The 27082-nt window shown below is 40.9% G+C and overlaps 1 protein-coding gene across 1 annotated transcript in view; it reads right to left on the bottom strand.

Moving 5' to 3' along the window:
* The window catches only part of LOC122792782 (testis-specific serine/threonine-protein kinase 4-like), a 69432-nt gene extending 46339 nt beyond the window's left edge, over positions 1 to 23093 (bottom strand). The window contains exon 1 of the mRNA XM_044060352.1: positions 22851 to 23093. Coding sequence (XP_043916287.1) covers positions 22851 to 23093 — 243 coding nt within the window. The remainder of the gene's footprint in view (positions 1 to 22850) is intronic.
* Between the last annotated feature and the right edge of the window lie 3989 nt (positions 23094 to 27082).

Consider the following 27082-nt stretch of genomic DNA (forward strand, 5'->3'; position numbering starts at 1 on the left):
TCCCTTTCTCCCAGACTATACAGTAGTACCAGCTGCCACCACCCACTAATATTTATCAGCTACTCAAAGGCCCTTAAAAGGGTGTCCAATTATTACTGCACAATATTATTATCCAATTGGTAATATAGCCCAGGGCTAAAGCTATAGGAGTGGCTTTGTACAATTTTACCAAAGGCATATAAGTACTCTAAAGAGCTTAAATAATTTCTACACAAAACAGCCACAGTTGAAAGGTTTTAAAATATTTAATAATAAATAACAAAACACAAGAGAATACTTCTTACTACACAGTGCTAGTCAAGAGTTCAGAGATCACACAGAAATACTTAAAATAAATCAGTAGTACAGTTCTGACATCACAAAAAACACAGTCTAATCTTTCTAGTTTCTAGCTATTTCTAAAATAAATCACTAGTCTAAGATAACTTACATATGAACAAGACAGTGCCATGAGCTGGATGGTCAAGGCAGAAATGCTTAATGCCTCATGGTTGTCTCTGTTTAAATTGAAATTGCAGTTTTGCTAAAACATTACATCATTCTTACACTTCCCTGGGTTCCCAGGCCACACAGAAACTTAATCTACTTTTTTTTACACCTAGGCAGAAACCAGAGCAATAAAAATACATTTGCATGTTTAAATCTAGCAATCTAACTCTTGGTTAAAACAATAGAATGAATGTGCTAGCCCGGACAGAATGACTCTGAATCTTAAACTTCAAAGGATAGGCATGAAGTAATTTTAATTTCAAAGGACAGACAAGAAATGTTTGTCTTAGCTTTCTTTACAGCAGAGGGCAATATTGCTACATCGTTTTAAGTTAAAAATTTCAAAGCATATCCTTTCATTTAAGAAAATAAGTCTGTAATTCAACATTCATATTTACAAATGACAGAATTATCTGCACAATGCTATCTGGCTAGGCGGGCAGCCTTCACATTTCTTCCCCCGGAGAACTCTAGCTAGTTTTTCAAGTAACCCTTGAGAAACACCACTTGAGAGGGTTGGGTCTATCTGAGTGTACCTCACCCCATTCCCTGTCTTGAGAGCCCATCTGCATTGGCATTGCTACTCCCACTGCGGTGCTGCACTGACATATCATATGCTTGCAACCCTAGGCTCCATCTTAGCAACTTGGCATTTTGCTGGCTTGCTCGGTTTAACCATAATAGGGGGTTGTGATCTGTCATAACAGTGAATTTCCTTGCATACAGATAAGGATGAAGTTTCTGCAATGCCCACACTATGGCTAGACATTCCTTTTCTACAACTGCATAACATTTTTCCCTGGGTTGGAGCCTATGACTGAGATAAACCATTGGGTGCTTTTCCCTCCTCTGAAGAAATCTGGCTAAGTACAGCCCCCACATCATGGTTTGATGCATCCACCTGCACAACATATTCTTGGCTGTAATGTGGACTGGCTAACACAGGGGGTTCTCCCAAAGCTTCTTTAAGCTTCTGGAATGCCTGCTCACATGCTGGGGTCCACACTACCTTAGCTGGTCTGTTCTACCTTGTCAGGTCTGTGAGGGGAGCAGCTATAGGTTCATAGGTTGGTACTAGGCTATCGGCCCTATGACCTGTATAAGCCAAGCCATAACAATTCGGTACTATAGCTGGGGACGAACTTTCTGTAGTACCCTGCTGTCCCTAAAAATGCCCTTACCTGCTTTTTAGTAACAGGTGCAGGCCATGCCTGAATGACTTCCACTTTGGCAGGTTCTAGCCTTATCTTACCACTCCCCACTCTATTTCCTAAGTAGGAGACCTCTGCCATACCCACCTGACATTTGCTCAGCTTAATGGTCAGCCCTGCCCTCTGTAGTCTGCCCAGCACCTCCCTGACCTGCTGTAGGTGCTCTGGCCAGGAATGGCTATAGACAGCAATATCATCTAGGTAAGCAAGGGCAAACTCTCCTGCTCCTTCTAGGATATGATCTACCAGCCTCTGGAAAGTTGCTGGGGCATTCTTCATCCCAAAAGGCATCTTTGGGAACTCGTACAAGCCAAAAGGAGTCACAAAGGCTGACTTATCTCTAGCACTGGGAGTCAAGGGCACCTGCCAGTAACCCTTGGTAAGATCAATGGTTGTAAGATACTTAGCCCCACCCAGCTGCTCTAGGGCCTCATCTGTCCTAGGCATGGGGTAAGCATCTGACTCTGTGTGACTATTTAATTTTTTGTAGTCCACACAGAACCTGGTACTGCCATCTTTCTTTGGCACCAGCACCACTTGGGAGGCCCAGGGACTGTTGGACTCTTGAATCACCCCTAGTTCCATCATCTCCTGTACCTCTTCCCTCAGAGTCTGTTTGCCTCTCTCAGGCGCTCTATAAGGGGCCTGCCTAATAGGCCTTTGGAATCCTGAATCCACCTGGTGCTGCCCCAGGTGGTTGCACCCTGGTTTCCTAGTGAACATGTTCCCAAATTCCTGCAACACTTCCTGGATTTCTCGAACCTGGGTAGGAGATAGCTGCTGGGACATTGCTATCCCTTCCACTGAGGTGTCAGCCTGAGCCTCACTAAGGAGATCAGTCCGCAGATCTCTAAGACTCCTTCTGCAATCCACTGCAAATGCTCAGCACAAGGGCCTCCCTATCATGGTAAGGTTTCATCATGTTAAACATGGTACAATTTGTGCCCCTGCCATCTGCCTAGCAGTTCCACCATGTAATTAACATCACTTACCTTTCTTACCATCTTGTAGGGTCCCTCCCAAGCTGCTTGCAGCTTGTTGTCTGACAGGAATGAGAGCCATTACCTGCTGCCCTACAGCATACTCTCTAGCTCGAGCATTCCTGTCATACCACACCTTTTTCTGTTGGGCTTCTGCCAGGTTCTTCTGGGCCAAGCCCATGAGTTCCCTGAGCCTTGTCCTGAGGTTTAGGATGTATGCCACAACAGACTCCTTGTGAGACTCACACTCACCTTCCCACGCATCTCAAATTAAATCTAGAGGTCCCCTCACCCTATGCCCATACAGCAACTCAAAGGGTGAAAACCTGTGAATTCCTGGGGATCCTCTCTGTAAGCAAATAAAAAGATGGGTCTGATATTTGTCCCACTCCCTCTTAAACTGATCTGCAAATGCCTGTAGCATGGACTTGATTGTAGAGCTTAACCTCTCAACAAGACCATTCATCTGGGGATGATAGGGGGTGGCCTTCATGTGCTTCACCCCACAGGACTTTCACAGACAAACCAGCAGGTCTGACATGAAATTGGCACCTCTGTCAGTCAGTATTTCTTTTGGGAAACCTACCCTGCTGAAAATCTCTAACAAAGCATTTACCACCTTCTCTGCCTCAGTGAAGGAGAAAGCCACAGCCTCAGGGTATCGTGTAGCATAATCCACTACCACTAGGATATACATTTTCTCTGTGGAACTTGGGGTACTCAGAGGACCCACAATATCCATAGCTACCCTCGGAAATGGCTCCTCAATCACAGGCAAAGGCATGAAAGGACATCTCACCTTGTCTTCTGCCTTGCCTACCTTTTGATACTGCTCACAGGTCCTGCAGTACCCTGTTACATCTCTGGAAATTCCAGGACAATAGAAGTTCTGCAAAATATGCCTCTTTGTACGTTTTATGCCCATATGACCTGCAAAGGGAATATCATGGGCTATGGCTAGAAGCACCTGACAGTAGGCTCTAGACACTACCAACTGCTGTACTCTCTCACCTTCTAGCCCTCCCTTAGGGGTCCATTCTCTGTATAGTAACCCTTTGTCCCAGTATACAGATTCCCCCTTTCATTGAGTATCAGGTGCCTCCCTAGTTACCTGCCTCAGGCCTTGCAATGTAGGGTCTGAGAGCTGAGCCTGTCTCAACCCTCTCCTTGTAACCCTTCCCAGCTCCCTTTCCACAGGAAGTCTGGCATTCTCTGACAGTGATGCCTCATTGTCAGCTTGGGTACTAGTACTCACCTCTACCGTTGCAGTCACTCTGTCCAAGGGACCATCAGCTGTGGCTCACCTTCAGTCTCATTGCTACAGGGTAGCTCCCTCCCTGAAGTAACCATCTCACCAGTCCTGGCTGCAAGTATACAGTCTGTCTGGGTCTCCCCCAGGCTACCAACCCCACATGCTTGCCTCCTAGCCTGACTGAGTGTAACTGCATAAGCACATGGTACTGCCTCATCCAAATCCTTCCCTATCAAGACATCTGCAGGATGGTAGTTTGGTACCTCTGTTGTCTCAAGACAACCTACTATTGGCATTTTGTCTTTCCCACTTACTGGCTCCCTCAACTTTTGTTCCCCACCTTGCCTCCATGGACACCTGTATGCCACATGGCCTCACTGGTTGCATTCAAAACATTTAACCCTAGCTCCTGGACATGTACCTAGATTAGTGGCTTCCCCTGCTACTGGCAGATTCTGTTGGGGCAGTTTATGCTGCCCACCATGGGTTCCTTTAGACCCATGAGCAGTACTGGGGGTCCCCTTCCTGTGCAGGGCTGCCCTGCTTGCCAGGTATAGGTCTCCCTTCTTCCCCAACTTATCTGAAGTAGCACATTGTCTAGCAGCTAATCAGATTCTCATGTCCTCAGGCAAAGTGCTAAGGGCTTGCTCCCTCACCAAAAGGTCTGCCAGCCCTTCAAAAGTGGTGACTTGACATCTACTCACCCACCTATGGAAATAAGTGCTCAATTCAGCAACATATTCACACATACTTTCATCTGCCTTGCATCTATGCTCACAAACCTTTTTCCTATACGTTTCAGGTGTTAGCTTAAAAAACTCTAATAGGCAATTTTTACAGCAGTATAATCAAAACATGCAATATCAGACATTTTAGATAAAACAGTTACAGATTTACCATGGAGTAAGGGGGTCAGGAACCATACCCAGAGCCCTTGGTCAATTTCATACTGTTTACATACCCTCTCAAACATATGAATGAAACTATCAAAATTATCCCCCTCTTTAAATTGTGGAAGAAATTTACTGACGTTTTGTGCTTCTGGGGTACAGTTACTTCCTTCCCCATTACCTCCATGACTCTGGCAAAGAGTCAGCATCTCCTTCTCATGCTGCCTCTGCCTTTCTTTTTCCTAAGCTCCTAGGCATAGCAGTTTCTCATTCGCCTCACTCTCTAGACTCCTCAGTCTCTCAGCTGCTTCTAATTCCACACGCCTGGCTTCCAACTCAAGTCTCTTTAGCTCCAGCTGGATTTGTAAGTCCACTGCAGAAAGGTTGAGCTGTCCATTTTCCGAGGGTATTAAATCTCTGCTGCCAGTCTGATTGTCCTCCTGGTTGCTGTTTTTGGATGCAGCTGTAACCAAGGCTGCAATCAGGTCTACCTTAGTCAGGTTTCCATGCATCAGTCCTCTAGCCTGGTACATCTCCGCTAGCTGGCTACTCCTCTGATGACATGCTGCCTGCTCACCCTGACTAACTAAGCTAACAAAAGAAATAAAACAATTGTGATCTGAAATCTAAGTATTAACTGCATGGCATTTTTAGAGTACAAATCACCTTCAAAACTCACTGTACACAAGCTACAGGATTCACTCTACCCACACCACTACAAGCCAATTAGTATTTGCCAACTAATCAATATGTGATGTGGCTATCCCACCACTGCCAAACAATTAATATGTGAGGATATCCCAACCACTGCCACCAATTAATATGTGACGCCCGTGCCCTGGCCCAGCAATCAAGGAGCCTCAATCCTCACCTTTAACACCAGAGAGGGCTTCTCATATATGAGGAAAGGATAACAAATACACACAGTAAAATGCAATTTCCCTTAACAGCACACAGAGATCACAGTCAGTCTGGGGCTGGTCACTCCCTTGTTCTCCAGGTCCCCACTAAGACTCCCCACTGGTACAGCTATAGGGTCCAGATCTCAGCCTAGTGGGCAAGCTAAAACCTGTTGCACCCTTTCTGTCCAACCAGTGCTTCGTGTTCCTGTCCAAGTAGCTGACACACACACACACACATGCACTTTGAGATAAGAGTTTATACAACCACACATACACTCCCTGGGGAAGGCTGGCACAGGTTCCCCAGCTGTGCCCCTCTCTCTCAGACTATACAGTAGTACCAGCTGCCACCACCCACTAATATTTATCAGCTACTAAAAGGCCCTTAAAAGGGTGTCCAATTATTACTCTGCAATATTATTATCCAATTGGTAGTATAGCCCAGGGCAAAAGATCTAGGAGTGGCTTTGTACAATTTTACCAAAGGCATACAAGTACTCTAAAGAGCTTAAATTATCTCTACACAAAACAGCCACAGTTGAAAGGTTTTAAAATATTTAATAATAAATAATAAAACACAAGACAATACTTTTTACTACACAGTGCTAGTCAAGAGTTCAGAGATCACACAGAAATACTTAAAATAAATCAGTAGTACAGTTCTGACATCACAGAAAACACTTAGTCTAATCTTACTAGTTTCTAGCTATTTCTAAAAGAAAATACAACTCTAAGATAACTTACATATGAGCAAGACAGTGCGGTGAGCCAGATGGTCAAGACAAAAATGCTTACTGCCTTCTGGTTCTCTCTGTTTAAATTGAAAATACAGTTCTGCTAAAATATTGCATCATTCTTACACTTCCCTGGGTTCCCAGGCCACACAGAAACTGCATCTACATACTTTTACACCTAGGCAGAAACCAGAGCAATGAAAATACATCTGCATGTTTAAATCTAGCAATCTAACTCTTGGTTAAAACAATCAAAAGAATGTGCTAGCCCAGATGGAATGACTCCGAATCTTTAACTTCAAAGGACAGGCATGAAGCAATTTTAATTTCAAAGGACAGACAAGAAATACTTGTCTTAGCTTTCTTTACAGCAGAGGGCAATGTTGCTACATTGTTTTAAATTCAACATTTCAAAGCATATCCTTTCATTTAAGAAAACAAGTCTGTAGTTCAACATTCATATTTACAAATAAGAATTATCTGCACAATTCTATCTGGCTAGGCAGGCAGCCTTCACAGTATATATAAGCAGTGAGGGTGTGGGGTGCAGGGGGGCCTACCCCCCTGCTTATAGGTAGGGTAGGTGTCTTTGTTCATTGTGTTGTGTTTGTGTGTGTTGTTTTGTTTGTTGTAGTGTCATTAGGTAGGTGTATGTGTGCTTGTTTGTGTGGTGGTGTGTGTATGTGAATGATCACGATTTTGAATTTCGCAGTTGTGGGTGTCGATTTTTTGGGCTTTCTGCTTTATAATCTCGAGATACTAAAATTTGTATTTTAGTATTTCGAGATTATAAAGTAAAAAATATATATATATATATATATATATATATATATATATATATATATATATATATATATCGTTTCACTTCAGAATCTCGAACTACTGAAATCTCAGATTTCAGTAGCTCGAGACCATGAAGCTGAAAATCCATAAACCCGAAACCCCAGAAGCACGAAATTTAAGATTGCGACTTCTACACAAAACATACCACAGACACGAACACAAACATACCTCCCTACACATACACAAACACCTACCCTACATACAAGCAGAGGGGCGAGCCCCCTGTGCCCCCACACTCCCCTACTTAAATATACTAACTCCAAGGTTGCACTACACAAACACACAAAAACACCACCACACAAGCTAGAGTCCCCTCGCACACACACACATCACACTAACAGAGCCCCTACCCAAAACCCGTAAAACCCAAACACTTACTTGCATTTCCAACCACCCAGTCACACACCGCAACACCAGAACTACTAATTCAAAGTCTCCAAACGTCGAGATTTTCAATTTTGCGCTTCTGGGGTTTTGGTATTCTGAACTTTATCCTTTCTGGTCTCAAGCTACTGAAATTCGGGATTTCAGTAGTTCAAGATTCTGAAGGGAAACCATCTCTCTCTCTCTCTCTATATATATATATATATATATATATATATATAAATTATATATATATATATATATATATATATATATATATATATATATATATATATATAAATTATATATGTATACATAAAATGTGTAGGTGTATGTGTGTGTTTATCATCATCTTCAGTTCCCTTTTTCCCATTTTGTACATTGGGTCGATGGCAACATGTTAACTGTCACCATCTTTCTCTACTCAGTGCTACACTCCTGCTTTCTTCGACACTCATGCCTAACTGTCGCAGATCTTTTTTCACACAATCCATCCACCTCTTTGCTGGACGTCCTGGTTTCCTCTTACCTTCCTCCTGTCTGTCACAAATCTTCTTCACCAGATTGTCTTTTACTTTTCTATACATGTCCAATCCATTATAATCTGTTCTCTTTGATCTTTTCTGCAATAGGAGCTACTTTGGCTTCTGCTCTGATGTCCTCATTTTTTTTATCTGTCCACAGTGTGTGTCCTACCACCCTTCTCAGACACTTCATTTCCATCACCTCTAGTTCCTCATCTGCTCAGCATTTACTGCCCAGGTTTCTGTACTACACAGTAGTACTAGTCGCACCACTGTTTTGTACACCTTACTTTTCAGCTTCTTTGGTATTCTTCTGTCATAGACTACACCTGAGACTCTATGCCAGTTGGCTGCAGCCCCTCTGATTCTAGCTTTGACCTCTTCATTGTGAGTTCCCTTCTCCTCAACCACCTCTCACAGATGTGTGAAGCTCTTAACCTGTTTTACTGTCTTTCTTTCTATCTCAGTTCTCAGCTTCTTCTGATTTCTCCAATGTTTTGCCATTACCTCTATTTTATCTGTGTGATTAGTTTCATCCCATTTACCTTCTGTTTTGTATTCCATTCCCCTATTGTTTGCTGAAGTTCTTGATCAGTCGGCCTATAATGCCACATTGCCTCCATACAGCAACTTTGTTGATCTGTCCCCTCCAACTTGTTTGCTAATATAGTCCATCACCAGTATGAACAGCAGTGGGCTCACAGCTGAACCCTAGTGCACACCCACTCCCACTGAGAACCCCTCTGTGAGGCTGAACACTGTTTTCATGCTTGAGTCATTGGGTCCTTGTACATAGCCTGCACTAATTCTACCAATGTTTCTCAGACTTCGCACCACAACAGCACTTCCCAAATCAGCTTTTTTGGGACCTTGTCATATGCTTTTTCCAAGTCTAGGAATGCCCAGTTGGACTCTTTCATCTCTAGCTTCTTCCCAACTATCTGTCTCACTGCATAGATCAGCCCAGTTGTGCTGCATCCTGATCTGAATCCAAACTGCTCATCTCCCATCTTACATTCTACTGCTTTGCATATCTGTTTATGAATCACCCTGTCCAGAACTTTCATGCAATGTGACAGGAGTTTGATGCCTGTGTACTGCACACAGTTGTGGATGTGCCCTTTGTTGTTGTACACTGACAAGAGAATGCTTATTCTCAAGTTATCTGGGATATGCCTTTCTCTCCATAGTGCTTTGAGTACCTTTAGGAACCAAGTTTCTCCTATTTCATCCAGCATCTTTATCATATCTGCTGTGACCTCATCTGAGACTGCTGCTTTCCTTGACTTAATTTTCCTTAGAGCTATTCTTACTTCTTCTAGGGTGGTCTCCTCTTCTTCTGCCTTTGTAGGCTGTATCTGGGGTGGTACGGCTTCTGTGGGGTTTTCTTCATTCAGAAGCTTCTGGAAATACTCCTTCTATCTGCCTTTGATGTACTGTGGACTAGTGATGAGGTTGTTGCTGGCATTTCTTATGAAGGATGTCTGACTATCTTCTTTATTTTTCTGTCTTTGCCTTGCAACCTGATATAGTTTCTTTGTGCCACCTACTGAGTCACTCTCCAGAACATGGTAGCGTGCCTCCGATGCCCTATTCTTTGCTATTGCAACATCTTTCTTAGCTTCTTTGTTAGCCAACCAGTATTCCTTCCTAGCCTGGTTGGTCTTTTCTATCTCCCACTTTTTCCTGCACTTCTTCTTTTGATGACTTCCTGGACTTCTGCATTCCACCACCAGCTTTCCTTACATATCTTATTTCCATACCTGCCTCAGCCACATATTTGTTTTGTAGTCCTCGCACATGCTGTTTTGAGACATTGCCATTCTTCAACTCCACCTATTTCCTCTTCTTCTTCAGGTGCTAGAGCCCAGAGTAATTCCTTGAACTGTTGTACTTTCTCTCTGGTTAACTTCCAGGTCTTCAACCTGGTCTCTGTTGACTTTAGAGCCTTCTCTGACCACTGCTTGCAGCTGATTGTGGCAACCAGTGGCTTATGCTGTGGGCTGACTGTTTCACTGGGGGTGACTTTGGAGTCATTAATTTTACCCCATTGCCTTTTCCTTACTAGTCTACCTGAGTTGCATGTTGACCACTCTTGTATGTGATCTTATGAATGTCTCTTTCTGAACCATGTGTTGGCTACTATCAAGTCATTTGCCAAACAGAAGTCTAGAATGGCCTCTCCTTCTTTATTCCTGTTGCCCCACCCATGTAGACTGAGGCAGTCCTGATATCCTGTTCTGTCTGTCCTGATATGTGCATTCAAGTCACCCATTATCAACACCAATTCATGCTGTCCTGCTTTATCTAGTAGGTCCTGCAGCTGCTGTCTGAACGCACTCTTTTCCTCACTATCAAAACCCAGCTGTGGGGTGTAGGCTGCGATTATGAATACTGCCCTATCGTTACACTGGAGTCTGATTTCCATGAGTCTTTCATTGATTCTGATGATATCTCTCACTGCCCTCTGAAGCTTCTGTCTCACCACAGTTCCCACACCATTTCTAGCCTGTCCTCCTCCTGAGTAGTAGACTCTGGATTCCAAGCCAAGTGGCTTTGCTGCTCTGCCCTTTCATCTTTTCTCCTGGATACATAGGATGTCCAGGCTCCTCCGTATCATTATGTTATCCAATTCCAAGCTGCATCCTGTCAGTGAACCTACAAAAAGTGTAGCAGTTCTTAGTTCATGTTTGGCAGGTTGATTGGTTTTACGTCCAGCTTTTGCTCAACAGAGCTGTCTCAGGTAACCCAGGCTGGGCAACTAGACACTGGCCAGCCAGTAGCTTATTGACCTAGGGCTGCTGGGCTTTATGGCAGATACACACAGGGCAATAGGCACAGTGCATACACCCCTCCCACCATTAACATGGGTCCCTGGTGTAGGTCACAGTAGGCTGAGTCCTCAACGCACTTATCACCGGTAACTACCCATACCCATTTTGGCAAAATTAGTTAGAATGACCGAATCATCTAGAGCCATATTTTACACCATCGAGTGGCTAGCCCTATATACACACACACACACACACATATATATATATATATATATATATATATATATATATATATATAGATATACAGAGGCCAAGGGCGCCCGCAGGCAGGTGCAAGGGGGTGCACTTGCACCCCCCTGGAATCGGCTGACATGTTCTAATTTAAAAAGTTTTTTTTTTTTTTTTGGCGTTCTTTTTTAAGAAGAAATGAAGTCCGTGCTGACATCGCGAAAAGAACGGTCGGGTGTGCTGACATCATCGCGCATATTTTCAACTTTTGCGGGGGAACTCGCATGTACAGAGGGTTTTGCGGTAAGTAAGCGGAAAATGGGACCACGGGGAACTGAAGCGGACGGATTCGCAGCAAGGGAGGAAAAGCGAAGGAAGATGGGACACTTTCAAAGTAAGTGTGTGTGTGTGTGTGTGTGTGTGTGTGTGTGTGTGTGTGTGTGTGTGTGTGTGTATGAATGAATGAAAATAGGGAAAGATGTGAAGTTGGATGTGTGTCCATGTTCAGAAGCTGGCCCTGTTGCTGAAGAATCACAAGGGCATTTTCATCACTGTAAGCTAAATACAGTCCTTAGCATTTTTTCATAGCTTTGCTTACTGACTCCTGTCACTCATTATGGGGTGATGATTGCCCTCTTCTGTCTTTATTTTTATTTTTCTAAGTAGAAAGCAATCGCTGTAACTATAACAGTAGAATATAGTTTAACAGTAGTGAGCACCATCCATTGTACCTTCTTCCTTAAAAAAAACCCTGTTTAAAGCTTGTGCACTCCATGTGGTTATTTCAGCAGTGTAACACAAAGGTTGCTTTAACTGCATCTGTGCAAAGGTATCATGTTTAATGTGCTTGTTTCAGCTCTTTGTATCACCTTCCCAGAAGAACAAAGCAGATTGCTCAGGGTAATTCCATGTCAGTAACAGCTATGAATAGGAGTACAAGGCCTTGAGGCTCTGCCATGGCTTCTTTAATGTGTACCATGTTTTGCTGAACTGTCTAATGTCACATGAGTCGGGCTGACACACAACCATTTTAAGTGCACTTTGTTCAGTAATCAAGATAACTGCAGTCTTTGTCACAAGACATTTTATAAGAGGTGTAGTTGTGTCACAGACCAAAACCTTGTAGTGATCATTGCCAAACCTCAGTCCTACAAGTTAGCGGGTATAAGGAGTGAGCTGTCACTTAAATATACATTAGCAGTTTTTCTTATTGTCACATTTTTATAATGTCAAGCTAGTATAGTAATAATATCCAGTGTCTTTATTTCATCCAACCAGGATTATCACAATGCTTATTATCAGTTATACAATGGACAAGAGTACAAAATAACTAGCATGACAAAAATCCCTCTCACTTCAATATTTCCTTTCTCTGTTGCTGCAACAATTACCATTTACAGTATGGAAGAAAGTGTTTGCTTGTCATTGAGTCAACAGTTCCAAGAGTTTGGGAGATGAAGTGTTGTGACATTTGGAGTTGTATTCTGTGCTGTACTGGGATGTCAAGGGAACAGAGTTATGGATATAATGTGGAACAGACATTGCTGCTAGTCACTTTCTCACAAGCTGCAAGTTGACCCCCCGCCTTTGAAAGTCCCAACATTTCAACAGAGTGTTAGGGTTGGTTGACGCTTACACACAATAATAAATTCATTTTCAAAATACAGTCTTGGCACACATTCTGGTAGAACTGGTAGGTAACATTTCTTCAATCTGCCTTTTCAGTCATTTACTGATCCGGAACTGTCATTCAGTGTAGTGCCCTTTCCTTAGCACCCCAGTCAATTTTCTAACTTACAAAAGAATGTTGTGTGTTTGTTTCTGTTATATTGCATGTGCATAGCCAAGGGACAGGGACCTGATGGCAGACAAATGGCATTTTCCTTTCCATGTTAAGATTTCTTTTTTTGAAGGGGGGGGGGGGGCTTATTATTACAGAAAATATATTTAAAACGCCAAAATAAGAACAAACCACTTTATGGAAACAAATTCCCAGTGCGCTCATTTTGTAACAAGACTTTTCATCAGAGTCTAAGGAAGTCTTGCTATAAGATGAAAATGCTGTGAATCTGTTTGAATAAAATGATTTGCACTTTACAGTTTTGTATGTATGTAGTTGTTTTTGTAAGGGGTAATAATTGGTTCCAATTGTAAGACATTTTGTTTTATTTTTTTTTTATAGCTTAATTATGGGATTATTAAAGTACAGTTTTAGTTTGCCATAGTTAAATTGTGATATTCATTCCAGTTATACCAAGACTCCTTAAAGAGTTACTTGCTTCAACTGTATCTGATTACAGTGCTTGACCTCCAGAAAAACAGATACATGTGGATATCCTTGATAAATATGGAAACTCCCCTCCTTTTGTGGTTCGGTCCGGGTTTTGGGGCGAAAAGCATGATATGAGGTATAGCCTGGTAGTGCTGGGGTGCTCTCTGGAGCCTTGAACCAGGTTTCTGTCACTGCACAGATATCTATGTTCTCCATACTGAGGAGAGCTTCGAGTGCGTGCATCTTGAGGTTAAGACTTCTGGCATTTAGCAGCATTACCCTTAGTTTCTTGTTCCTTGTGCTGTCTATGGGGGTGGGTTTGACTTTTGAGCCTTGCCTAAAACAGGCATTATGGGGGTGGCAAGAGCCTTTGCCAATATCTGAAAGCCCAGTGGTGACAGGTGCAAGCTGTCCCTAGTGAAGCAACGTGGCTTGTCGAGCATGTCATCCCAGGCTGACAGACACTGGATCTCCTTTGAATGACACCAAAATTTTAGCCAATTGTTAAAATCGATCATTTTGTCTTTGTACTGTGGCATCATTCTAGGTGAGGGTAAGATGCTGCTCAAGGTCAGGGTCATACCAGCCTGGGCTACATGATCAGAGAGCTCCTCTATGTCTCTTTTCATGTAGTCTAGGGAGGTACGTCTCAGGTCATTCACACCAGCATGTACAATGACTGAGCCATATTTGTATTTGCTTTGGAGTGACCTGAGTGCTTGCGTTATGTGACGGATCCTAGCACCCGGCAGGCAGCTCACCGTGACCTTCTCTTTATTCAGCCTGGTGAGCAGGACGTCAGTGTGTCTGACAATAGAGTCACCTATTACAAGAGTATCAGGTGTGTTATTCAGCCTTAAGGGCTGTGGCTGCTTGGCACACTGACTTTGTGGGCTATGTGTTGTGCATGTTTTGTGTTGAGGTAGCGTTTGCTTGGATGTCTGCTTTGGAGTTCTCTGTTGCTTAGGTAGATTTTTATTTAGAGCCTCAGAGTATGTTTTGTGTATTTATGTGTTTGGTTCGCTGATGTGTTGGGACTATGTGATACTGGAGCAAACTCAGACAGCCCTGGTTGAACTATACCTCTCAGTTGTCCATATCTTTGCAGAATGAATAGATATTTGCTTCTTATTTTGTTTTGTTCCTCATACAATGAACTCACTAAATGACAGACATTTGAGTTTCAGACATCATAACCTTCAGAAAAATGCATGCTAATGCAAGACCTGTTATTCTATCAACTGTCAAGTTTATACAAGAGCAATTTTTAGTAGTGTTTGTATGTTCCCCCAATATATTTAGCCTTGTCCAGATTTCCTGAATTAAGAGGTATGTGCAAATCGCTTTGTAGAATTAGGAATATCCAAACCTCTCCATTGTCCCCAATTTTGGCACAAAATGTTGCTCTCCCCTAATAATCCTTCCTCAAAATGGCAATGTTGGAAGAAAATGTGATTGAAGTCTCCTAGAATAATGGTGTTGGCTTAATGCATAGGGACACCCGTCACCATGTTAGTTAGGAGATAGGACTGATGGGGTACATAGAGGGGACCTATAGTTAGGTATGACACAGTAAGGAGTTTTGTTAATGCTAAGCTGGATGCAGAGGAATTCCACGTCATTATCTCACATAGCAAGTCTGGAGATGAAATGTTGTTTAAGAATATGTAGACACCATCACCTTTTCATCTCTGGTGTTTTTAGCTTAGGCTCTGAAAAGGATATTTTCTAATTCATGTAGTTATAAAAGTTCAGTATAAAAACTAAGTTTCTGAATGCAAACACACTAGTTAAGCAGCATCATGGTAGGGAGTACTTCAGTACAGAGAGATTCAACTATATACATAGCCCTTTCTGTCAAAAACACACACACACAATGGTCACACAGAGTTTACAGTTGTTGTAACACGTTTCTGAATGCAAACACACTATTAAAGCAGAATCGTGGTAGGGAGTACTTCAGTACAGAGAGATTCAACTATATACATAGCCCTTATACCTTTCTGTCAAAAACAAATGTACACCATGGTCACAGAGTTTACAGTTGTTGTAACTTTGAAAAAAATCAATCTTTATGTATTTCTTGCACTAAAGTTGAGGGGTGTGTGTGTGACAGAGAAATGCCCTAGTTAGCTATAACGGGTGGAATTTATGTGCAACTGTTTTGTTTAGCAAATGGTATCATTATTGTGGTATAGAATTTTAAGGCAGTGTTAGCACAGCAGGTAGCATACGTGCATCATGATGCAAAGGGCTGTAGGTTCTATTCACACAGCATGTACATTTGTATTTTAAGGGGGTATGGTACTGCAGTTCTTAGTATGTCCTCCTTTGGATGAGACACCTAATAACTATGAACCTGCTTTTCAGCCTGCCACCCATTCCCTATTGCAATATATCAACTTACCATTAATTTTAATGTAGCACATGCAATTTATTCTTCAAGGGCAACAGGCACTGAAATTGTAAATGAAACACTGAAATATAAAGTTATTTTCTAGCAACAACCTCTTCATTGGTTTCAGATCTCTTTAATGTGGAATTATTCAGATGACTTTTACTTCTGCAGAGATTCTGCATACTGATTGATATTGGTGGATTTTATGACAGAAGTTTGAGTGTTCCTTTATGGTTGAAATGTTCTGAATTGGGCAGGCTGTCATTATTGGTTCATATGATTTGTTTCATTGCTTAAAGGAAAGATGCTCAGAACTATAAAACACACTCTAACAAGTGGTGCTGTGTTGTACAAGGGATATAATTCAATTATTATGTAGTATAATAGTCAGGAAGGTGAATCAAAGAACTCTTGCATGTTTCTAAAAATGTGTGCAAGGAGCCTATGATTTGGAAATGGGCCAAAGGTAAACTTACCCTGCCACTGGCCAGATGCATGTTCGTGAAATGTGGGTTTCATGCTGTTTCAGTGAATGTGGGTTTCAAAGGTAGAGAAGTTTTAATGCTAAGTCTGTTTTCATTGTAAGACTATTGCTTTGTTTAGGTTTAGTAAATGTCTGTCAGTGTTTGTGCTATAAAATCTGAAATAAAAGTTGTAAATGAAATCCAAATATCTGTAATCATTGTAGAAGTAAAGCATAAAACAGTATGCACACTGAGAGATTTGAACAGTGGATGATGTCTGAGAATGGGATAGAGTTGCGGAAATCATTTATAAATATATTGAAGAGAAGGGGACTCAGTATAGAGCCCTGGGGTACCCCAGTAGGAGTATTTAGAAATGAGGAGGTGGCCTTTTTCCATTTGACTGCTTGAGATCTGTTAGATAAGTAGCTGGAGAACCAGTTCAAGGAGGAGGGAGATAGGTTAAGTTTAGTTAGTAGCAGGCTGTGAGAGAGTGTCAGAGGCCTTAGAGAGGTCGAGTAGTAGGGTAGAAACAATTTGGCCAGAGTCACGGGCTTTATTTACAGTGTCAAGGAAGGAGAGGAGGGTGGTCATAGTGCTATGATGTGGTCTGAATCCATGTGTGGGAGTTAGTAGGTGATTATCTAAGAGATGTGGAAGGAGTTGTAGTTAGATACACTTTTCTAGGAGTTTAGAGATGGGGGACAGAATAGCGATGGGGCGGAAATTAGTAACATTGTTGTTGTTGTTGCCACCTTTATGTAGAGGTATGATAAAGGCCCTTTTCCAGACTTGGGGTACTATACATTCTTGGATAGAGCGGTTAATTAAAATGCTAATAGGGTAAGCGATTGCTTCAGCAGCTTTGCTAAGAAAGTAAGAAGGGATGTTATCAGGAGCATTGGTGCATGGCTTCAGTTTCATAAGGAGTTTCTTTATAGTAGAAGTGGGTATAGGTTTAAATGAGAGAAAAAAGGAGTGTGAAGAGGGAGAATTAGGGGCAGATGAAGCTGATGAAGTAGTAGGAGTAGGAGAAGGAGTGGAGGGATGGGAGTTAGTAGATAGGAATGAGGAAGTAGTAGCAGAGTAGGGTAGAGAGATGGTTGGGGATGGTAAGGGAGTTTTGGAGAATGTAGTGGTGTTAGAGAAAGATGGCGTTAATTTGGAAATGGATTCAATGAAAAGAGTTAAATTGGGTAGCCAAGTCTTTGTCAGGAGCGTTTGGGTCTGGGGTAGGGGTATCTGGTTTGCTGGGGTTAAGTAGAGTAGAGATACCTTTCCAAAATTTCTGAGGGTTTGATTTTTATTATTGTTTTGAAGTGTGGAAAAGTAGTTTTGTCGGTCAAGATTATGAGCTTTTTACCTTATTTCAAAGTATTTTATATTCATTGTAATAAAAGGACAGGATTACAGTATTTTCAGAAGCTCATTACATTTTATTGCAGACCAGTGTCTTATAGCAGTGTCTGTGTGTTAGTACACTTGTAGTTGGGTGGCTTTAATGGTATATGGTAAATAAGCATTGCTACCTTACTTAAAATCCAAGCCCTGCAACAACTAGCTCCACACTGAAGTCAAAACACAATAGCTCTGGTGGGTAAATGTACTCTGTAGTAATCAAAAAGGCAAATGTTTAAAATAACTACAGCTTATGTGCAAACACAATAGGTAGTGATGAAACAATGCTCTGCTAAAAATGCTTTAATGCTTCACATTGCTGAGCTGCAGATCAGTTATCACTGGCTACCAGGATTTCACCCACTTCAGCTCAAGCACTGTGCCGTTCAGTGCAACCTTCCCAGAACTAATTCAAGTCTGACCAGAATTATTTGGTGTGTATATAAGAGGGAGGTAGCATACCCCTCAGCTGCCCAGATTTTTGCCCCATATTCCTCCTAAAAAGGATTGAAGTTGCTAAATGAGACATTTCAGTTTTAGATGTCATGTCATTTAGAAAAATGCATACTAACACAAATCCTGTTACTCTTGCAATTTTCTAAGTTTGAGAGCCATATTTATAATCTATCCCTATTTATTTTAGGCTTTGTCCAGATTTCTTGCACTAAGGTTGAGGCCTTGAGGGGTGTGGTATGTTTGTGAGAGAGAAAGTGAAATGCCCAAGTTAGAGTTAACAGGTGGAATTTTCAAGGAACTGTGAGTTTTAAGGGAAGCTAAGTTCACTGCTGCTCATGCCAAGTCTATTTACAATGTGCAACTGTTTTGTTTAGCAAATGGTATCTCTGTTGTGGTATAAAGTTTTAAAGCTATGTTAGTAGCACCACAAGTAGAATACTTGCATCTTAATGTAAAGGCTTGAGGTTCTATTCCTACAGCATATACATTTGTATGCTGATGTCCTCCTTTGGATGAGATGCCTAATAACTATGAACCTGTTTTTCAGCTTGTCATCCATTTTCTATTGCAATATACCAGCTTACCATTTTTTTAATTTAACATAGGCAATTTATTCTTTGATGGCAGCAGGCACTGAATTTGTAGATGAAACACTGAAATATACAATTGTTTTCTAGCAACAACATCTTCATTAGTTTCAGATATCTTTAATGTGGAATTATTCAGATTACTTTTACTTCAGCAGAGACACTCAAACAAGTGCTGCTGTATAATACAAGGGATATAATTCAATTATATATTATAATTAATACAATCAGGTAAATCAAATAACTTTTGCATGGCCCTAACGGTGTGCAAGGAGCCTATTGCTTGAAAACAGTTCAAAGGTAAATAACCTGCCACTGGCCAGATGCATTTTCTTTGAATGTGGGTTTCAATGCTGTTTCATTGAATGTGAGTTTCAAAAGTAGAGAAGCTTTAATGCCAAGTCTGTTTTCATTGTAAGACTATTGCTTTGTTTAGGTTTAGTAAATGTCTCAGTGTTTGGGCTATAATGTTTGAAATAAAAGTTGTAAATTAAATCCAACTGCCTGTAATCATTGTAGAACTAAAGCATAAAACAGTATGCACACAGATTTGAACAGTGTCTACAGTAAATGGGGAGAAATAGCCAAGTAATGGGACACTGGAATGGCTGTGTGGGCGGGGCTTGGGGTGGGTGGACTTGGGCGGGGCTGTGTTGGCAGGGGGCGGGGTGAGCTATGTGGGTGGGGCTCTGGGTTTGCACCCCCCTGCAAAAAATCCTGCGGGCTCCCTTGACAGAGGCTATAAAAAGTGCACACACCCTTGTTAAAATGCCAGGTTTTTGTGATATAAAAAATGAGACCACAATAAATAATTTCAAAACTTTTCCCACCTTTAATGTGACCTGCAACCAGTACAATTTAATTGAAAAACAAACAAATCTGTTGGGAGGAAAAATATAAAAAATAAAAAATGTACAATAAGCTGTTTGCATAAGTGTGCACACCCTTAAACTAATACTTTGTTGAAGCATCTTTTGATTTAATTGCAGCATTCAGTCTTCTTGGGTAGGAGTCTATCAGCATGGCACATCTTAACTTAGCAATATTTGCCCGCTATTCCTTGCAAAAGTGCTCCAACTCTGTCAGATTGCAAGGGCATCTCTTGTGCACAGCCTTCTTCAGGGCACACAGATTTTCTATTGGATTTAGGTCTGGGCTCTGGCTGGGCCATTCCAAAACTTTAATTTTCTTCTGGTGAAGCTATTCTTTTGTTGATTTGGATGCATGCTTGGGGTCATTGTCGTGTTGAAAGGTGAAATTCCTCTTCATCTTCAGCTTTCTAGCAGATGCCTAAAGGTTTTGGGACAAAAGTGACTGGTATTTGGAACTGTTCATAATTCCCTCCACCTTGACTAAAGCCCCAGTTCCAGCTGAAGAAAAGCAACCCCAAAGCATGATACTGCCACCACCATGCTTCACCATGGGGATGGTGTTCTTTTGGTGATGCAAAGTGTTGTTTTTGTGCCAAACTTACCTTTTGGAATTGTGCTCAGAAAGTTCAACCTTGGTCTCATCAGACCATAATGCATTTTCCCACATGCTTTTGGAAGACTTGATGTATTTTGCAAATTTTAGCTGGGAATGGATGTTTTTCTGTTAAGAAAAGGCTTCCATCTTGCAAACCTACCCCATAGCCCAGACATATGGAGAATATGGGAGATTGGTGTCACATGTAGTACACAACCAGTACTTGCCAGAAATTCCTGTGGCTCCTTCAGTGTTGCTGTAGGTCTCTCGGCAGCCTCCCAGGCCAGTTTTGTCTTGTCTTTTCATCAATTTTGGAGGGACGTCCAGTTCTTTGCAAAGTATTAGTTTTAGGGTGTGCACACTTATGCAACCAGCTTATTGTACATGTTTTATTTTTTTATATTTATTCCCCTATCAGATTTGTTTTTCAATTGAACTGTACAGGTTATAGGTCCCATTAAAGGTGGGAAAAATTTTGAAATGATTTATTGTGGTCTCATTTTTATACCACAAAAACCTGGCATTTTAACAGAGGTGTGTACACTTTTTATATCCACTGTATATGTGTGTATAGCTGTGTACACAAGCGCACTTAGTAAATGGAGTTTGTGATAGTATGGTGTGCATGTCCCTTGTTGGATGAGTTTGCTTGGAAATTCAGATTAACAGAGCCCCTACATGTTGATCACAGAAATAACTTGTGACGTCACAGCTATTTCCCACTTCATAAACAGGGCTTGTATTGTTAAATGTCTGTCTCTGAAATAGTAAGAGAAGTTATGGACAGAAGCCATAAATCTCATGAGACTACATGTAGCTGACAAGAGCGTTAATCATTTGGATAGTACACATAATACTTGCCATGTATAGACATATCATCGGTAGAGTACCTGAGTACCATTGTGCATTACCTGCAGTCCCAAATATCAGACCCATGATACAAATCAGTGTACATCACATTACATACAAAAGCTGTCAAGACATGTTACAACTGTACAGCTCAAGCCCAACATGCATGAAGTACTCCCTGGAGCGCACACATATCCACACAAACACACATTTGGCATGAAATCATGATGCTCTACAGTATTCGGCACATAACACAGAATATGTTTCATATCAGCATGATTGAAAGTTCTGTTTGAAGATAACAAGTGTACTGCACAGGTATACAGTGTGAGAGTAATATGGAAGGGTATCCATCCCTTCATGTAAGACACATATGGAAGTTAGGTAGAATCTGCTGCTACTGCTTTTCTCCATGAGAAGATAAAGTGAAGAAATGGATACTTATAACTGTGAGAAGGTACATCTTGTCTCAAGCTCTTTTATTTAAACTGTGCCCAGTGCAACTTTAGGAATATCTTTGTGTCATGGATTTTTTTTTTATTTGTGACAAGTTTATATAAGATATCTACACTCAAGAAATGCTGTTTTTACTTACTGTATATTTTACACACACAGACATGCAATTTATTTATAGATACATGCATACAGGTGTGTGTGTGTGTGTGTGTGTGTGTGTGTGTGTGTGTGTGTGTGTGTGTGTGTGTGTGTGTGTGTGTGTGTGTGTGTGTGTGTGTGTGTGTGTGTGTGTGTGTGTGTGTGTGTAAATATGTATCTCTATAATAGCATCTCAATAGACTGACACACCACAATGTCAACATCAAAAAAGTCGACAGCTGTGCACGATCAACATTCCCCAGGTGAGGAAATATTCCCTTTCCCTGGGGTTTGTGTGATCTCAGTGTTAATATATATACTTAGGAGGGGTTGGGGTGAGTGGGTGCTTGCCCCCTGCAAAAAACAATGGTGTTTTATTTTTATTGGTTGTATATATATATATATATATATATATATATATATATATATATATATATATATATATATATATATATATATATATATATATATATATATGTATATATATATATATATATATATGTATGTATATATATTGTCATTTGGTTCAGTCAGTGGTGATGTTCATTTATCTGAAAACTCATTTGATAGAAAAGTGTCGAAGTATATTGAAAGTATGCACTGGTGTCATTTCTTACTGTAGCAATATCAATTTAGCAGTGTGTGCGGATTGCAACGGTCATCTTTAAGTTGTATACCTTGATGAGTAGACTTTTGTGCTGTAGCATTAGTTCAATGTATGTGGCGTTTTATTTTTTCTTTTCTCCTCAGTTGTGTTATCATGGACTTAGTATATATAAGTAAGGGGTTGGCGGGACAAGGGTCTTGCCCTTCAGAAACACTTTTTATGGATATTTGCTGTGGAAAGTTTTCTGTCAAATTAGTTTTCAATCCAGTGAGTTCTACTCTTTAGAATTAAATCAAATGAGCAATTAAATTACATATATTTGTATATGTAGGGATATATGCATATGTGTAAGTGGTAGAGTGTTTGTATGTTTGGATATATATCTATATATACACACACACACACACACACACACACACACACACACACACACACACACACACACACTTTGAGTGAGTGTGTGTGTGTGTGTAGATATATATCTAAACACACAAAAACTTTACCACCCACACATATGCATATAGGGATAGAGAGAGTAACAGAGAGTGTGTGTGAGAGAGAGAGATACCTGGAGTTCTCTGGGTAGAAATTTTCTCACATACTCCTGAGGGGAGTTCTTCTTGGAAATTATTTTTACAGCCACATTACATTTCCATCGCTCAGCAAATGCTTCATGGACTCTGCCGTAGGTTCCACTTCCAATACACCTTAGTAATGTATAACCATATCTTCCCAGCACTCGTTCATGATGCTTCATTTCATAAGTAGTTGTTTTAGCTGTTGAAGTTGGGATTACAGTACAGCTTGGCATACTGTATTCTCTAAATAGATACTTTCTGCAGTCAAAATCCTATAGTTCTATGAAAAATTCTGAAAGATTTTTCAGGATGGAGATCGCTTCAGTCCCAAAAATGTGAACACCTGAACTCACGTTACTATACTTTAGTATAAACAGAGGTTGAAAAACACCAATAATAGTTAGTAATTCGACTTGACTTCCTGTACTGAAACTCTTGCTTGTGCCTTCAGAGGTTGTTGTATACTAACTCTGTCAGTGCCTCAGTCACTTCTAGAATGTTGCCTGTAGATTCCAATCATTGTGAGTTCATGCAACTGTGAGCAGGTAAGGTGAAGGCTGACTGGATGGCTTCGGAGTTCTGTGACATCATCTTTACAGATGACCTGCACATTATTTTACACATAATATGAAACAAGTAACATTTTTATTTTATTTTATTTATTTTTATTTTACATTTGTTGACCGGGATAGTCCGTTTGCATTACATGTCCATTTTCAGCGGAGGCCCGGGGAGAAAAGCTCCACAGTGACAGTAATTAATACATTAAGATAATACAAAGAAAAAAAAGCAAAAAAAAACATAATTTCTCTCATGCAACAGAAGAGATACAGTGAAGTATAAATTATAATAAACATATACAGTAAAGTGTAAAATATTATAAACATATACAATATTGAGTTTACAAAATATTATCACAGATTCCAGCATACTAATTCTCCCACTAGGCAGTTAACTTTAGTTAAGAGGAGAGTGGAGAAAGTAATAAAGAGGGGATGCATAAAGGAAAAGATCTATACAAGTTGGAGAAAGGATTAGTCAGGATTAGAGCACTGACAGAGCCAATTTGACTTTAGATGGTGATGTAACTTTTTTTTGAACAGATATAAAGAGGTAATACAGGAGAGGCTAGGAGGGAGGGAATTCCATATTTTACCAATGGCATTGGTAAAGAGTGAGTCGCCCCCTACATTGTTGGCTTTGACTCTTTGAACTAGTAGTTTATTGGAGGAATGCAAACTACTGAGATTATTGTAGGGTTTGATTAAGTTTTTCAGAGCTGGAGTTTTGTCAGGTTGGTTCAGGATTTTAAATACTTCGATAAGTTGGGTCTGTTTTAGAAGGTTAGGGTATTCAATCCAATCTAGGTTTCTTAGGTTAATACAGTGGTGTGTTCTGTACGGCATTCCTGTAGCAAATCTAGCAATCTGATTATAGCAGCGTGCTAGTTTGTTTAGTTCAGATATGTTGAGGTTAGTGAGCATAGGAGAGGCATACAGGAGGGTAGATAGAAGATGTGAGCGGGCCAAGGTCACTTTTGCTATTGGAGTTAGAAAGGATTTGATCCGGTATAGTGACCCGAGTTTTTTGTTAATGGTCTTAATGGTCTGATTGATATGAATATCAAATTTGAGTTTGTTATCTATGGAGACTCCTAATAGTTTGGTATAGGGGTCTGGGGAGATGATTGTCCCATTTTTGGAATAGATAGAAAAGGATAGAGGTGTGGTCTTTTGCGTGGGATGGAAAAGTAGTAATTTTGTTTTGTTTGGATTCAGAATCAGTTTACGTCCTAAAAGCCAATTTTCTACTGATATAAAGCAAGATTGAGTTTTGGATAATAGGTTATCAGGGGATGTATCAGCACAGACTAATGTCGAGTCATTTGCATATTGAATGCAGGTGGCTTCAGGGATGGCCTTATACAGGTCATTTGTGAGGATAGTAAAAAGAAGAGGCCCCAGTATTGATCCTTGGGGTACACCTATGGTATTTGGTAAGAGGTTAGAGAGCTTCGATTGCCAGAGGACGGCTTGTTTCCTATCAGAGAGATAGCCAAGAAACCAGTCCAGAGCTTGTTTATCTAGCTGAAGATTATCTAGTGTATGATAAAGTAGCTGGTGGTTCACCATGTCAACCATTGTAAACTTCTCTGTCCTTAGTGTGAAGAAAGTAAAATTAAGGGAGATTAAAGAAGTCAAGATGATGTTCTTAACAGTAAAGTTGATGAATATAGGCCTTCTCTGCCTAGGTGTGATACTGTGAATTAGCAGGCAGGGACATTAATGATTGGATAACATCAAAGAGGGAATATCACTAAGGGAAGGAGTACTGTTATGGGAATTGTGTGAAATGGGTCAGCTTCCTATTAAAGTTATTGTAGATACCTAAAGCTTTAATCGGGTTGATATTTTTCCTCCAGAGATATGCGTATGTTTAATAATGAAAGTGATTCTCAAAAGGTTCATGTAATCAGGAAAAGGAAGGCACAGCAGTTCATCAAGGCACTGTCAATGTAATGTTTGTTACTGTATGCAGTATCCAAGCCAATAAAATATTTAAACTGTTTACTGTTTCTCACAATTTATGTGAATTTTTTTTTTTTCCTTAAGGGTGGCAGTTTTTTTGCCTGGGAATCTTATTTCACCAGTGTATTCTCTCACTGGTTGCCAAGGTGTTAGTGTATTCAGTTATTAAGCATTCTCTTTTGTCTCTTTTTGCTGCAGGCCTCTCCTCAGCATCACATTTTTCCCTATATTCTATATTTAGTTTCTGATCCATCCCTGTCCCACAGCATTTCCCTAGGCCCTGATCCTGCTCTTTTTATCCTGTTGGAACAGCCAGACTCCAAATGTCTTGAGTCCATCCACAGTGAGTACCACCAATCAGCTTCTTAGTCCTCTCAAAGGCATTCCATGGGGAGGTTCATCAGATGCATAAGTGCAAAAGGAGGCACATTTACTCCCAGCAGGAGTCCTTATCTGAACATACTGACTTTGATGAGGGGCAATGTACCCAGATCCCCTTTAAGGATGTCTTGTTTAGTGAAATACTAGAACTACTCAGACAGAAAAGGGGGTGGTCCTCAGACACTCTGGCCTGCAAAGAGTCATAATTTTGCAAGGCTTTTGGGGTTGGCCGGTCTACTTTTTAGGTGGACACTTCTGTAGATGAGATGGTACATTTAATCTGTAAATGGGCATGAAAAGAACCTGACTTGGCAGAACCTATCCCACATAAACCTGACAAATTATTTTTTCCCCCCAAAAGGCAATCCTTATTGGAGCAAAGATTTAGCTGTGAATTCCATGGTGGTGATAGTGGCCATCAAGAAAAAACTGACTGAAAAGACTTTGATTGTCCGTCCCCCAAACAGGAAGTCATTAATCAGATTTGAGATGTGAGTCTGTGCATCAGCTGCCTTCTCTCTCAGGGCACTGAATTATCTGGCACGTGTTGCATGCTTTCAGAGAGATTTGACTAAACAGCTCTCCAAATCTCTCTCGGGGTCCCTTTCTGCTGAGGAGAGAAAATCTCTCAAGTGAACTGGTCACCCTTCAGTCCTTGTCTAATTTTTTGATGTGCCTCATCTTTAATGCCACATAAGGCACATATAAGGCTACAGACACCGGCATAACTGTTAAGAGACGTGCCTGGATGCACTTATATGATTTTGCAGAACACTTTTAAGACAAGTTTCATCAGTGCCCCTTATGACAGATTCACACTCTTTGGTCCAAAAGTTAAAGAAATGCTCTCCAGGCATGAACAATATGATAAGACCCTGTCAGTCATAGGGATCCAGTTTTCTACCCTAAACAACCTTTTCCAGAAAGCAAAATGGAAAGAAGAAACTGTGTGTCTGAAAGTATCAAGGGTTTGTATCTGACACTCTTGGAAAGAGACCCCTGAGGCAGAAGACTGAACTCTAATGCTGGCTGTTTCCCCTGTCACTGAGGTTGCCCACAAAACTAGGACTTTTGGGGTCCCTTCTTCAATATGCCTTATCAGACCTCCTGAATGTTTGCTCAACTGCCACACTCTGGAGGCAGTTGTGGATGCTTATCTCTGCACCCCACTGCCTGGATGTCCAGCACTCAACTTGTTTGGGTGCACAGCAACATAAGGAGGGCTACTCTATCCCCTCTCTGTACTCGCCACCATTCCTTATCAAATGTTCTGACGTTTCATCCCCCCAAAGGGAAGCAGCAGCCTTAGAAAT

Source organism: Protopterus annectens, chromosome 2.part0 (genome assembly GCF_019279795.1).
Source record: "Protopterus annectens isolate FY-2018-M chromosome 2.part0, PAN1.0, whole genome shotgun sequence".
Taxonomy (NCBI): Eukaryota; Metazoa; Chordata; order Ceratodontiformes; family Protopteridae; genus Protopterus; species Protopterus annectens.